Source organism: Chiloscyllium punctatum, chromosome 26, assembly GCF_047496795.1.
Source record: "Chiloscyllium punctatum isolate Juve2018m chromosome 26, sChiPun1.3, whole genome shotgun sequence".
NCBI lineage: Eukaryota > Metazoa > Chordata > Chondrichthyes > Orectolobiformes > Hemiscylliidae > Chiloscyllium > Chiloscyllium punctatum.
In genome coordinates, this window is record NC_092764.1 from 33,407,837 (window position 1) to 33,422,176 (window position 14,340).

At 39.0% G+C, this 14,340-nt stretch overlaps 1 protein-coding gene across 6 annotated transcripts in view; it reads right to left on the bottom strand.

Moving 5' to 3' along the window:
- The window catches only part of LOC140496409 (Fanconi anemia group A protein-like), a 111,609-nt gene that overhangs the window by 20,191 nt on the left and 77,078 nt on the right, over positions 1 to 14,340 (bottom strand). For all 6 annotated transcript variants that reach the window (XM_072596095.1, XM_072596093.1, XM_072596094.1 and 3 more), the window contains 10 exons: positions 13,945 to 14,044; positions 13,292 to 13,491; positions 12,579 to 12,675; positions 11,796 to 11,966; positions 10,622 to 10,695; positions 9,821 to 9,949; positions 8,962 to 9,052; positions 7,138 to 7,292; positions 5,690 to 5,795; positions 2,552 to 2,611 (listed from right to left, as the gene is read on the bottom strand). In XM_072596095.1, the coding sequence (XP_072452196.1) occupies positions 2,552 to 2,611; positions 5,690 to 5,795; positions 7,138 to 7,292; positions 8,962 to 9,052; positions 9,821 to 9,949; positions 10,622 to 10,695; positions 11,796 to 11,966; positions 12,579 to 12,675; positions 13,292 to 13,491; positions 13,945 to 14,044 (1,183 nt within the window). The remainder of the gene's footprint in view (positions 1 to 2,551; positions 2,612 to 5,689; positions 5,796 to 7,137; positions 7,293 to 8,961; positions 9,053 to 9,820; positions 9,950 to 10,621; positions 10,696 to 11,795; positions 11,967 to 12,578; positions 12,676 to 13,291; positions 13,492 to 13,944; positions 14,045 to 14,340) is intronic.

Genomic DNA, 14,340 nt, shown 5'->3' on the forward strand with positions numbered 1-14,340 from the left:
TCCTGGAGGTTTGAATCCCACCATTGAAGACAGTGGAATTTGAATACACGAAAATCTGGAATTAAAATCTAGTCTCATGGCAACCATGTAATAATTGTAAATACCCATCTGCTTTACTAGTGTCTTTTATGGAAGGAAATCTGTTACCCTGAGCTGAGCTGGCCTAAATGTGACTTCAGACTGACAGCAATGTAATTGACTCTCATGGGTCTTCTGAAATGATTGAAGAACCAACTCAGTTCAATAGTAATTAGGATGGTAACAAAATCTAACCCAGCCAGTGTTGCCCACATCTCATTAACAATCTTGTAAAAAACAACTTTGCTTATTCATTAAAAATAAACAACTTATATTCTTCCCAAGATGAAACACAAATCAAGAGAGGAAGACAAAAGAAATTAGGGAGCAGGAACTAATCAGATAGACTATCACAAGAACAATGAGACATATATTTTTCTGACCTTAATGATTGCAAAGGGGATTAACAATTATACTATAAAAATAAGTAAATGCTTAGCTATAACAATCAATGATCAGATGACATTTCAAAACATTATTTGATATTTACTGATAATATCTAGAAATATCAATAAAAGACACAGCAATCAATCAGAGCAGTAAAAAAGTGAAAAGGGTTAGTGTATTAAGGCCTTGGACTGGACAGAAAGCACAGAAATCTGCTTCACACATTGGCATGACTGTATTTCACAATGGCCTATGGTAGATGGAATAGCAAAAAATATGATTTGTTTTAAAAGTATCAAATAAATAGTGACTGCTAATCAGAGTAAAAACAAAGCAGAGCATTACTAAAATAGAAAATGACTGCAGAATTCAGAGATGCAGAGACCTTTGGCTTTCTAGTGCACAAGTTATAATTAGTTAGCTTGCTTGTACAGTACATAATGAAAGTGGTTAATGAGATGGGTCCACTATTTTTCAGTATTTATGTAAATGATTTGGATGTGAGTTTAAGAGGTGTAGTTACTAAGTTTGCAGATGACATCAAAATTGGAAGTGTAGTGGACAGTGAAGAAGGTTATCTCAGGGTGCAAGGGGATCTTGATCAATGGGCTGAGGAGTGGCAGATGGAGTTTAATTTATGAGATAAATGCGAAATGTTGCATTTTGGGAAAACAAATCTTATCAGGACTTATACACTTAACGGTAAGGTCCTAGGGAGGATGCTGAACAAAGAGACCTTGGAGTGCAGATTCATAGCTCCTTGAAAGTAGAGTCACAGGTAGATAGGATAGTGAAGGCGGCGTTTGGTATGCTTTCCTTTATTGGTCAGAGTATTGAGTACAGGAGTTGGGAGGTCATATTGCAGCTGTACAGGATATTAGTTAGGTCACTGTTGGAATATTGCGTGCAATTCTGGTCTCCTTCCTATCGGAAGGATGTTGTGAAAGTTGAAAGGCTTCAGAAAAGATTTACAAGGATGTTGCCAGGGTTGGAGGGTTTGAGCTATAGGGAGAGGCTAAATAGGCTAGGGCTGTTTTCCCTGGAGCGTCGGAGGCTGAGGGGTGAACTCATAGAGGTTTATAAAATCACGAAGGGCATGGGTAGGCTAAATAAACAAGAACTTTTTCCCTGGGGTCAGGGAGTCCAGAAGTAGAGGGCATAGATTTAGGGTGAGGAGGGAAAGATATAAGAGAGACCTAAAGGGTGTGTTTCTGTGCTGTACATCTCTATGACTCTATGTTACCCTTTATTACATGAGGAATTGAACAGACATGTAAGGATGTTTTCTTCAGTTACACAGGGCATATGGGTGAGGTTACATTTCTAATACAATGTGCAATTTTGGTCATCATATTAAAAGAAGGACGTTCAATGCACTATATGTGATTCAGAGGTTCATTAGATTGAGACCTCACTGGGAGGGCTGTCTTACAATAGGTTATACTGGCTAGACTTGTTCCCACTGGATTACAGAAGAGTGAGATGTGATTTGATTGAAATGTACACAATCCTGAATGATCTTGACAAGGCTGACATGGAAAAGATGTCTCTTCGTAAGAATCAGTTGGAAACTAGGGACACCGTGTTTTTGGGGAGTGGCAGGGAAATGTGGAATTCAAAACAGAAGCAGATCAGCCATGATCCTACTGAATGATGGAAGGCTTTAGGTGCCAAATGGTCTACTTTTACACCTTTTGTGTATGCCTGTATGTGTGTAGATTGCTGTGAAAACCCAACTGCTTTTGTTAATATCTTTCATTGAATAAACCAATTGTCTTTACCTAGTCTGGCCTATATGCGATTTCAGATCCACACCAGTGTGGGTGATTTATAACTGTTGTATGAAGCAAGAGACTCAGTTATACCAACCATTACTGTTTAGCTCTGGATGAACAACAAATACATGCTCATCGACAGGGTCCACATCTGGTTGGCATGGGCGGGTTGGAGCAAAGGGTCTGTTTCCATGCTGTACATTTCTACAACTCTATGTAATGACCTTGCAATTTGTTCCTACCTTATATTATTTGGTGTAGCAGACCTATCACTCACTCTAGACAACAATGATCAGAGGTAGATTCCTTACCCTGAAGAAATGCAAGGTAACTCCAAAGGGAATCGCAAATTCCTTCGAGCAATCATTCCGCTGTAAAGAGAGAAAGAACAGTAGTTTGGTGAGTGTTCAATCAACAGGAATTGAAACAAAGGCAGTGAGTACGAATGTCATATTTATTAATCCCATCATCTGGAATCTACCAACTCTTGACAGACTACAATGCAGGTCATAATAGATCTGTGGTTCACCTTGAAAAGGTACTCTACACTTCACCACAACTATTCAAATATTCCCATGATTTCATTAACAAAATGCAATTCATACAAGTGTTCAATATCACTCATTCCACTCCACCTGTACATGTATATTCATTATATTTGTGCAGAACTGCTGTAATTGTTGGAAATACCAAACTGAAGGATAAAAGTCTGAAGGATAGTATTTTTTAAACCTTAACAACTACTTGCATTTATGTAGTGTTGTTAATACAGTAAAATGCCTCGAGACATATTGCAGGAGCATCTTCAAACAAAGTGATACAGACCCAGATATGACAATATCAGGTCAGATGACCAAATGCTTGGTCAAAGCGCAAGGCTTTAAAAGGAAGAAAGTGAGGGAGTGGGACCGAGAGTGAATTTGAGAACTTGAGGCCTAGACGACAGAAAGAATGGTCACCAACAGTGCATCAATGGTCACCAACAGTGTAGCAGAATCAGATAAAACAGAAGTATTTAAGAGGATTGTGGGTGTGGAAGAGATTACAGGGATAGGGAGGGGTAAGGCCATGAAGGGATTTGAAAGCAAGGATAAGAATTTTAAAATCAAGATGTTGTTTAAATCAGAAGCCAAAGTAGGTCAGCAAACATGTGATAAGCGACTGGAGCTTGTTGAGAGTTAGGACAGGAGTAGAAAAGTTTTGGTTGAGCCCATTGGTTATGGAAGGTAGAATGAGGGAGATCAACGAAAAGTGCATAGGAATAGTTAAGCCCAGAGGAAACAAGGCATCAATGCAGGTATCAGCAGCACCAGGGCTTGGACAGGGGCTAAATTATAGAGGTGGAAGAAGGTGGGCTTAGTGATATCAAAAATATTTGATTGGAAGGTCATCTCAGAGCAGATATGACATTAAGCTTGTAATCAGGTAGCTTCCCAGGAAATGGTGAGACTGAGTAGACCGAGAATGAATTTTGAAAGGGGAGTAAACGGTGGCTTTCACTGGAGAAAATTACTGATCATCCAATACGGGATGTTTGATAAATGGTCTGATAAACTAGGAATAGTGGAGTCGAGAGGAGTAATGGTTGGGAGGTAGATTTGGATGCCATCATTACTAGCGTGCAGGTCATTGGTTTGACTGTACGGTTGAGGAAAAGCACACAGATGAGAAAGAGGAGAGCACCACGGATGAATCCTTGATTGAGACACCAGAAGTAATAGCCCAAGAGAAGAGAAGCCATTGTAAGAGTTCCTTGAGTTATGATAAAAATGGAACCAGTTCAGTGCAATCGCACCCAGCTGGAGGACAGCAGTTTGACCAATCATGTCAAAGGTTATAAACAATCAAAAATGACAAGGAGGGGAAGTTTATCTTTATCACCATCACAAAGGATGCCACTTGTCTCTTTGATAAGAGCTTTGGTACCATGGCACGACCAGAAATCTGATTGGAGGGATGAAACTTTGCGATGGATGGGTACGGATTTGGGATGTACCAATACACTGTATATTCAAAGAATTATAGATAGGAAAAGGGACATCAATAGGATAAAAGTTGTAGGAATGTTGAGGTCATGAAGGGTTTCTTGCAGAAAGTGGTGATGACAGTAGATTTAAAGGAAAGAAAACCAAGACTTGAAAGAAGGGAAGGGTTAACAGCATCAGCTAATATGGAGATCAGGATAGCAAGTTGTGGTCATCAGTTTAGGAAGAATTGGATGAGAGAGTCATAGATGGGTCCCAGACAGAAAAGCTCAGAGATCATGATGGAGGTGAAATAGAAACTTGAGAAAAAAGTGAGGGATCTTCAGACCAGGTTTGGCCAGATGGACCAGTGAGGCCTAAGAGAGGCAGCTAAACCGATTACACAATCCTCATGACAAAGAAGTTCATACACTCTAATACAAGTATTTTGTCCCTCATTAGCATATTATTTATTTTCCAGTTGAGCATCCGGGACACCTGAAAATGATCGAAGGCCACGATAGCCTCTGATGACAAAAGCTGGAGTATGTTGGAGAGGCTGAATAGCCTATCCCTTTCGACAGAGCTCTGTAATATTAGTCATTACTGCCCCTTTTTCTATCTGGAACATGGGTGTAACAACAACCAATGAGTTGAGAACTTTTATCTCAATAACTAGAATGAAACCTATTCATTGTGATCCTGCTCGGAAATTTTTTCTTATCTAGGCGACTAAAATGCTCAAAGAAAATCGGTGGACTTAAGAAGAAAATTGTCCAGCGATAAATGATTCCTCACATTTTCACTGAATGGTTAGACAGCCTATTGTATCTTTGCTGGCTATTTGGAACATTTCACCTCCTGTCATTTCCTCATCTACCCCTGGAATCTATGCACACCTTTTCGACATAATTCAATTGTTGCTTTAATATCTCAATTGAACCACGATTTGGAAGCGCCAGTGTTGGACTAGGGTAGACAAAGATAAAAATCACACAACACCAGATTACAGTCCAACAGGTTTATTTGGAAGTACTAGCTTTCGCAGCACTGCTCCTTCATCAGGTAGCTGTGGAGCATGACCATAAGGTACAGAATTTATAGCAAAAGATCAGCATCATGCACGCAACCAATACAAGATAACAGTAATCAAGGTTTGTTTGATAAGTGTTTCATCTTTTAGAATGGGTTACAGGTTTTATTTCATTAATATGTAAATCCCAGAACTTCTTTCAAATCACATTCTTGAGATAATTTATTAAAAAAAAGTGACATTTCAACTCAGACAAGGTGTGAGATTAGAGTCTGACTGATCCCAATCCTGAGCCAGACTGGTTCTATTCCCAAAATAGGAATTTATAAAATGTTACACAGATTTTGTTCTTTTGTTCTCATCAGCCATACTTGAATAGCTGACTAGACTCTTGGATCTAAGTATGTTATTAAAATTGGTGAATGTGATCTCATTGCCAGCACCACACTTACCAGCTCAGTGTTTGTGAAGTGAAAGAATGCCTCACACTCCAAAGTTGTCCTTAATCTGTCTTTGCGAGTCTTGAACAGCAAACTGGGAGGAAGTACCACTAGAATTCTGAGCAAGCCAAAATAAAAAAAGCAGCAACAACTTAGACAAGAATTATACTGAAACCAACTGGATTCATCATCATTACATAAATATTATATCACAGGTGGTAAATTTTACTGTTCAGTATAAAACTGGACAATGGAGAACAGAAAGACTATTACAGAGTTTGCATAGTCAGCTTTTCTCAGATGGGGCAACTTTGAATCTTTTTGCCCCTAGATTCAGGAGGGTAAAACAAAGCAGGGTTCCTCCTTGTGCTACTTGCACTGTTGCATACCCTTTGCATGGACCAGCGCCTGGTACCTATTTCTGCTACAGGCTGTTGATGTTTTCTGTTTAGGCTGAGAAGAAAGAAGTAACCATTTGTTGCACCTAGAAATGAGCCGACATCCACAACATGGAGTGTGCACCCAGGGTAATAAGGAAAACAATACAAAAAGGACAAAAACAAAAGCATTCTTTAAAGACAACAAATTCATTCAAAGCCTATCACAATGAGCTGTCCCCAGGAATTCAAAGGGAATTCGATGTAACTGAAGCTGATGAGGGAAACCAAGAAAACAGCTGTCAAGCTTCTGAGCTCAGGGATGGTTCTCAGTATTGCAATCCACTTCAATTTTTAAAACAAGATACAGCAGACTAAACAGATTTTAAAGAGAAACACAATGATTTTAAGTCCAACTAGGCTGCTGAATCGTCAGCAGCAATGGGTGAGAAGGAGTGAGATAAAAAAAAAACAAAGTGCTGGGGGATCTCAGCAGGTCTGACAGCATCTGTGAGACAGAAACAGAAATAAGGTTTCAAGTCCAAAGACACTCCTCCAGAACTGAAGAGGCAGAAATGTGAATTGGTTTTGTACTTTGGGGGAAGGTCAGGGAGAAGTTAAAAAGATGCGAGAAGGACCTAGAGGGAGTGAGTCTCGAGTGAATCAACAATCACCCCAAGAGTGAGTGAGTGAGTTTGTGACCATTTGACTGAGTCACTAACATCACTCACATTGTACAACAATTCTTATTTAAGGTTTGTCAGAAGAAAAAGTCACATTATGTTTGCAAAGCAAGAAGTTGGAAATACAAATACTTGGTTAAGGTTGGAATACCCTGGACAGTTAAGTGACACACAGTTCAAAGATGTTACTTTGAACTCTTCACATTGTGTCGTTAGTGACACAATTCAATCAGACTGTGTGAAAGGGTAGTTAATAAACTTTTATTATACATACTTGCATCCTGCATAAAATAATTTTCCAAATTACAGAATAGTATGAAAAATAATTTACAATCCTAGTGAACAATTAGCTAGTATTAATGTTCTTGCTGCTATTCCTCCATAATGTTTTTGTTCTTACCTGATGAATATTTGCAATTCAATCTGATGCTCTAACTTCTTGCTTAGGTTTGACAATTCCAGTCTTGCCATACGGTCTTGAAACACATCCAGAAGAAAATGACCACTTTTATCTAATGCCTTTGTCCATACCTTCTCCAGATCAAACATCATTTCCTGTAATTAATGCAAACAAACTTTACATCTGAGAGTCTGAATAAATGGGTCATTTTCAGGTTGGTAGGATGTGACTAGTAGGGCATGGCAAGGATCAGTGTTTAAATTAAAGCTGTTCACAATCTGTATCAATGACTTAGATAAGGGAACAAATGTAATATTTTAGTTTTGGGTGATCTGTGAACTTCAGATGGGAATGAGTTTTTTTAAAATCAATTCATGGGGTGTGGAAGCCATTGGCTCAACCAGCATTTACGGTTCATCCCTAATCACCCTGGAGAAGGATGGTGAGCTGTCTTCTTGTACTGCTGAAGCCCTTAGTGCATAAGAGCACTCACAGCGCAGTTAGGAAGGGAATTCCAGGGTTTTAAAACAGCTACAATGAAAGAATGGTGATAAGTTCCAAATCAGGATGGTGTGTGGCTTGGAGGGGAACTTGCAGATGGTGATCTTTCTCGATAATAGAGATCACAGGTTTGGAAGGTACTATCAATGGAGCCTTGATGAGTTGCAGCTTTTAACTATTACAGACTCCTGCCACTGTGCATCATGGTGAAGGCACTGAACACTAAAAGTGATGCCAATCAAGCAGGTTCCATTGTCCTGGATGGTGTCAAGGTTCTGGAGTGGTTTTGAAGATGCACCCATCAGGTAATCACAGAATCCCTACAGTGTGGAAGCAGGCTATTCAGCCCATCAAGTCTATACCAACCCTCTGAAGGATATCCCACACCACCCTACCCTAAACACTGCATTTCTCGTGGCTAACCGACCTAGCCTGCACATCCCTGGAGACTATGGGCAATTTAACATGATCAATCCACCTAACCTGCACATCTTTAGACTGTGGGAGGAAACCCACGCAGATGCAGGGAGCATGTAAAGACTGCACACAGTCAATCGCCCATGGCTGGAATCGAACCGGATTCTGTGAGGCAGTAGCTCTAACCACTGAGCCACCATGCCATCCAAAACGGAGAGTAGTCCATCACAAACTGGCTAGTATCTTATCAAGGGTGGACAGGCTGTGGGCAGTAAGATGAGTTACTTACTACAGGATTCTTAGCCTCTGACCTGTCCTTGGGAGTTCAGCAATAGTATTGCCGTTGAATGTCAAAGGGTAATGTCACAGAGTCTATTTTAGAAAGACCACTTTTGAAGGACACTGGGTATAACATGGAAAATTGTTGCATTTACAAAGAAACCAAGCTGCTCAACTGGAGTCACTGAGTCCATCATACTTTCAAGGGAGTTACATGATCCAGTTTCTGAATTTAAACATAGTCAGAGACACATACCAGCTCCCAGAAGTCCTAGTAATTACATTTGATCAAATATACCACTGTCATCATGCAATTCCTATTATCCAGGAACAGTGCCTCTTTTATATACTCTATGGAGCTGTATCCTTGACCCCCAACATTACTAGAAAGGCCTAAGACAAAACTAAGATAGAAGGATTGGTCACAGTAAACTACCTCAAACTTTATCTAGTATCATATACTTATATAGGTAACAAATACCACAAGGTTCCTGGGGTGATCATTTGGGAAATTACCACATGAATTGCCAACAAGTATAAACTAATCACCAGAGTTTATTTTGTGGAAGCTTCCTCATGAGCTACCAATATTTGAACATGTAACATATAAAACAACAAATGTATTACCTGTAATCGACAAGTAATACTCTCATAGCACGATCTATTGAGTGAAGAAAGTTCCGAACAGTCAGACTCTTCGCAGTACCGCACCTTAGCTCTGAAATTAACCATAAAAGTAAAACTAGAAATAAGAATACATTTTGTCCATGATATTATTATTTTTACCTTTTTCAAGAGAATGTTAAGTTGTAAGTAGCAGAAATCATTGTGCTCAGCTATAACATGGATGAAAAGGACAGAGTTGGGGTTCTTTTTTCTTTCCATTTATAAATTAAAACTCCCTGGATTAAATACACAGAGGAAGAACAATTTTTCAGAGTTTCCTCTTTGCTCCTGGTTTCCTTCCACAGTCCAAAGACGCGCAGGTTAGGGTAGACTGGCCATGCTAAATTGCCTACTGTGTCAGGGATGGGCAAACTGGGTGTCTTAACCATGGGAAATGCAGGATTACAGGGAATATTGGAAAGGGAATGGGTCTGGATGTGATGCTCTTTGGAGGGTGGGTGCAGACTTGATGGGCCAAATGGCCTGCTTCCGCCCTCTTGGAATTCTATGATTCAAACTGTGTTCCAGTAAAAGGTCATTGACTTGAAATGTGAACTCTGTTTCTCTCCCTCTACTGTTGCTGCCCGACCTGTGTTTTTAGTGCTTTCTGTTTTAATTTAGATTGGCAGCTTCCTCAGTATTTTGCACTTTTCTTCAGGGGATAATGACATTTGACAGTGAGGGTTGGCCTGCAGTCAAGATTTTTTGATTAACTAAGGGTAAGGGAGAAATTGAGAAGGAAAGAAAAATTGTGATTGTATTTAGTGAAGCCATACTTTGAATGTTGAGCCCCCACTTCACAAGTATGTTGAAAATGTACCTTTTATGGAAATCCATTAATGCATTCATGATAATCCTACATGCAGTCTCTAAATCCCCTCCACATCCTCCCTCAGAAAGGGGAGATGGCAGATAAAGTTGGTAACAGGCCCAGTGCTGATAATCTTGTCTGCAATTGAATCAGAGGACAGATTACAATTACAACCTCATTCTAATGTGTCCAAAGTACTTGACTGGCACTGGACAAGTCAAACACAACTATCATAATTATCAAATTCCACAAATATTAAGTTACTTGAACATTTAATAAATCATTGGAAATTATTTGCTTCACGAAAGTGGATGATGTCTAAAATCTACTGATTGCTGTAAAGTTAAACGTAAGTAGTAAGCCAACTACAATGGGCAGGTTTTGTTTGAAGAAGTATCTATGTTTCCACTTGTTTTAAAAAGGAGATTAGAATACTTAAAGGTTAACACACTTTCATCTATTCATTCTGGGCGGAGACATACTACTGCCCATCAGTGGTCCTCTCCTTTCTGAAATAAAGACACAAATTCATTTGGCTGGTCGCAGAAGTAGTAGTGTGGGATCAGACATCTGTTACACTTAGCTCCTTTACAGTAATGAAATTAAAAATCCAACACTGCTCAGAAGGGACAGTGAATCCAATTCTGTCCAATTTGTCTAGTGAACCAGCTGAGACAAATTTCAAACCCATGGTGTGTGTTCTTTTATTTAATTTTGGCAAATAACATCAATTCAGCTATTTGGCATTCTAAATTCTGAGGAAAGAGAAACAGTTGGCGAAGCTTATGTCGACTCATTGAGGATATTTACCTCTCCAGGTCAACTAGTAGATCTTTGTCTGGTTGGACAGCCAGTTCAGACATCAACCACTCATGGAACGTTAACTAGAAATGGGTGGAAATAGTTAGACATGGCATTTCCTTTCCAAATTAATAATAGACACATCTAACATCTTCATATATAATAAATTATATGTTTACTTGACTACATTTTACTGGGCAAATACAGGGTAACAATTAATTTTTATGTAAACAAACTGCCAGTATCAAAGCTTTAGTTAGGTCACAATGAAATTCTGCCCTTTTTACATTTTCCAAAGTTGATAGAACTTAGAATCCTAAACTGTGGAAAGAGGTCATTCAACCCATTGAGTCTGCACCAAGCCTTCAAAGAGCATTCCACCCAGACCCAGAGCACCCCCAACCCAAATCTTCCCAATCCCTGTATCCCTGCATTTCTCATGGCTAATTCAACTAGTCTACACATCCTGGACACTGGGCAATTTAGCACAGCCAATCCATCTAACCTACACATCTTTGGACTGTGGGAGGGAACCCACACAGACATGGGGAGAAATTGCAAACTCCACACAGACAGTCACCCAAAGCTGGAATCGAACCCGGGTCGCTAGCACTGTGAAGCAGCTGTGCTAAAAACTGAGCAACCATGCTGTCCTTAATACCTTCTTCCAGAGTTACTGTTTGTTAAATTTGCTGAAGAGTTCACTTTGCTCAATAGTGTAGAAACATGTTTGCATTAATGTTACTACATCGGATAATGTCAGGGGCAATAACTTAATCTTGGTATAAAGGTTTAACCACATGGTAACTAATCAATTATATAGAACAGATAAGGCAATCCAGGGTTTATGACCTAGGAAACTATATAACCATTGGTGCAGCAATTAAAATGGAGGATGCTTTCAAGAGGTAACAGGAAATTGGGAATCTGATTTATACTTGGTCCAATTGTCCTTTTAATGAAAAGAAATAGGATAGAGTGTAAATCAAACTAATAGGACATTCTATCACTTGCTTTACTCCATTACCCAAAACCAGTTTAAAATTAAAATTGTATACTTTTAATTTAAAATATCATACTTCAATAGACGATAGAAATGGGTAACTAAGGATCAAGGCTATTTTACCAAAAAGTTCAAGTACCTCCAGACAAACTCATTTTGGAGAGGTACATACTCAGTTACCTGGAATTCTTTCACCTTCGTAAGTTCCTTGAATAGACGTTGTTTAAACAGTGAAAGAGCTGCAGCTCTCCAATTCAAATTAAGGTCAACAAGATTATGCCACATGGATTCCTTTATGACCTCCTGTTCCTGTCGAGCTTCTGGAATCAGTCGTGGAACTATGTACTGTAGCTAAAAGTAAAGAAAACCCGAGTGAATCGGTGACCCAGATTTTACAACAGAACAGAAATGTTGGTGAGGCTACCCACACACTGTTATTCTGCAATCATCCTCACAGCAAATTTGTGCAGCTGCACATGTGCAGATAAAAGTGAAGAGTTGTAAATTGTTGCCTGGTTTGCCCTGTTCCTTCACAAGTTTCACGAAAATAGGTACCTTGTTGATAGATACAGCATTAAAATATATGAAGGCACACAGCTGTATTTTTCCAGAGGTTACTCCGTGGACATGGCAGAAAGGGTCAGGGTTTGAAAATTTCGGTCTAAGTGAATCTTTAATCACTAATTTAGATTCCATACAGCTCAGTGAGAATTTTCAGACCAGTTCATTGAAGAACTTCATTGGTACCCACCCTGCTCACATAAGGCACAGATTCCTTCCAGAGGGCACACAGCTATAAAGAATCAAATAATTCTAAGTAAGGTGCAAATTTTGCTCCTTTTAAAACTATATACACTCAAAAGTAACTGCATACCAGATTTCCAAACCAGAGAAAGACTGTTGATTTGTATAGTAAGTCAAAGGACTAAGTAAAACCATTTACTTGCTCACAAAATACTTCACCTTTTGGACGAACCCAGAAGGAACAGAGAGTTTTATAATGTCAATTGATGGCAATGGTGACAAGCTGATGGCATAAGCAACTGCTGCTGTACAAAACCTGTCAGAGAATAGAAACATTAAGTTACCAAACTGGGTCATGTTTTCAAACAGTTTTCATACACAGCTACACAGATTGTGCAGTAACAAGGCAAGGACACACATCATAAAATCTGGCGTGTATGATGAAATTTCATACAGCATTTCTGATGATTTTCAAACTAAGGGAAGGATATAATTGATGGACCATTAATACCTTACAGCTGGAATTTAAATCAAATGCTGATTTATACAGCATGGCCACTACATTATAATATGATGCACAATCCTTTAGAAATAATGCAACAAATGTTTGCAGTCCTGTCAGGCAGATATCAGCAATTTGGCTAGTAGCACAGCTAGTTCTGCCAGATGTGCTCTTTCTGATTGCAAAGCAATTTAAAGAAAAATCATTTCCAATTTGTTTTGTAGGTTGTACATTTTGCTTACTTCACATCATGGGAAGAAGGGTAACGCTTTTCGAGGACTACCCACCAGTATCTCTCCAACCTGATATTTTCAATGTATTCCAACTAAGAATTTACATTTCCTACCTTTTCTCACCAAATTTCATGGCTTTGCATTTCTGCTTCATTGATCTCTGTGCTGAATCCATTAAAGCAGGATCATTCATTTACCTCATACAGAATGTTGAAAATTCTCCAGTTCTACAGATCAGAAACTGGTTTAGATACTCAGCAAAGGAAACTCCTTCTTGACCGGCTGACTCTGCTACAGGTCCTGTGGAATTCATTGGTAATAGGATGAGCTGCAAGATGTGTAGATGAACAGTGAAAGCAGCCAATCCCAAAATGTGGACGTCAGCAAGAGAAGAACCCTTAAAAGAAAAACATGTATGGATTGTACTTGTACGAAACACATCTCCTGTATAAATTCCAGGATATTCCAATCCTAATTATTATCTTATAGAAATAGAATTAGAATCCCTACAGTGTGGAAACAGGCCATTTGGCCCAACAAATCCACGCCAACCTTGTTCTATCAATTAGCAATAGTGAAGTTTGATATCAACAGATTATCTTACAGTGGTGCAGGGGCCAAAATAATATCAAACAGATGCATTTTATCTGGTAGAAATAATTAAACACTTTCTTAAGTAACAGTATTGTATTATTCTTTTGTTTGATATTCCCAACTACCCAAAGCTCTACATTTTGTGAATTAGCTGTCTCATTAAGAAAACGTCCTTTAATGCTTTCAGCGACAAAGCAAGTCTCTTTTCTCAGTTCTTCAGAAGTAATCTGGTGCAGACAATGCGCTGTTCTCCTACCTGGTGAGTGGTCAAATGTAGGACTCGTGTAAGAACTGCACTTAAAAGTTTTCTGTGGCCACACAACATTTTCACAAACAGAGAGGCCCATTCACCTTGTCTGTTAAAAAAACAAAATATGCGTATCAATCTAATAGATATATCAATCTAATACAACAGATATAAAAATCTCAACAACTAACAAGCAAACACTAGATTGTTTTGGGAAGAACCCTCTGGGCCAAGTGAAATGATTGGAACAACATGAACCCATTTTTCACTTTTCAGAAGCTGTTAGAGATATATCGTATTTCCAGAATTTAATGTTTTGATTTCACATTTACACATTTGTGGATTTTTTCTTCTTTTTAACTTCAAGGTCTTTGCCTCCATGTTCAGCATGAAAACTACTACCTT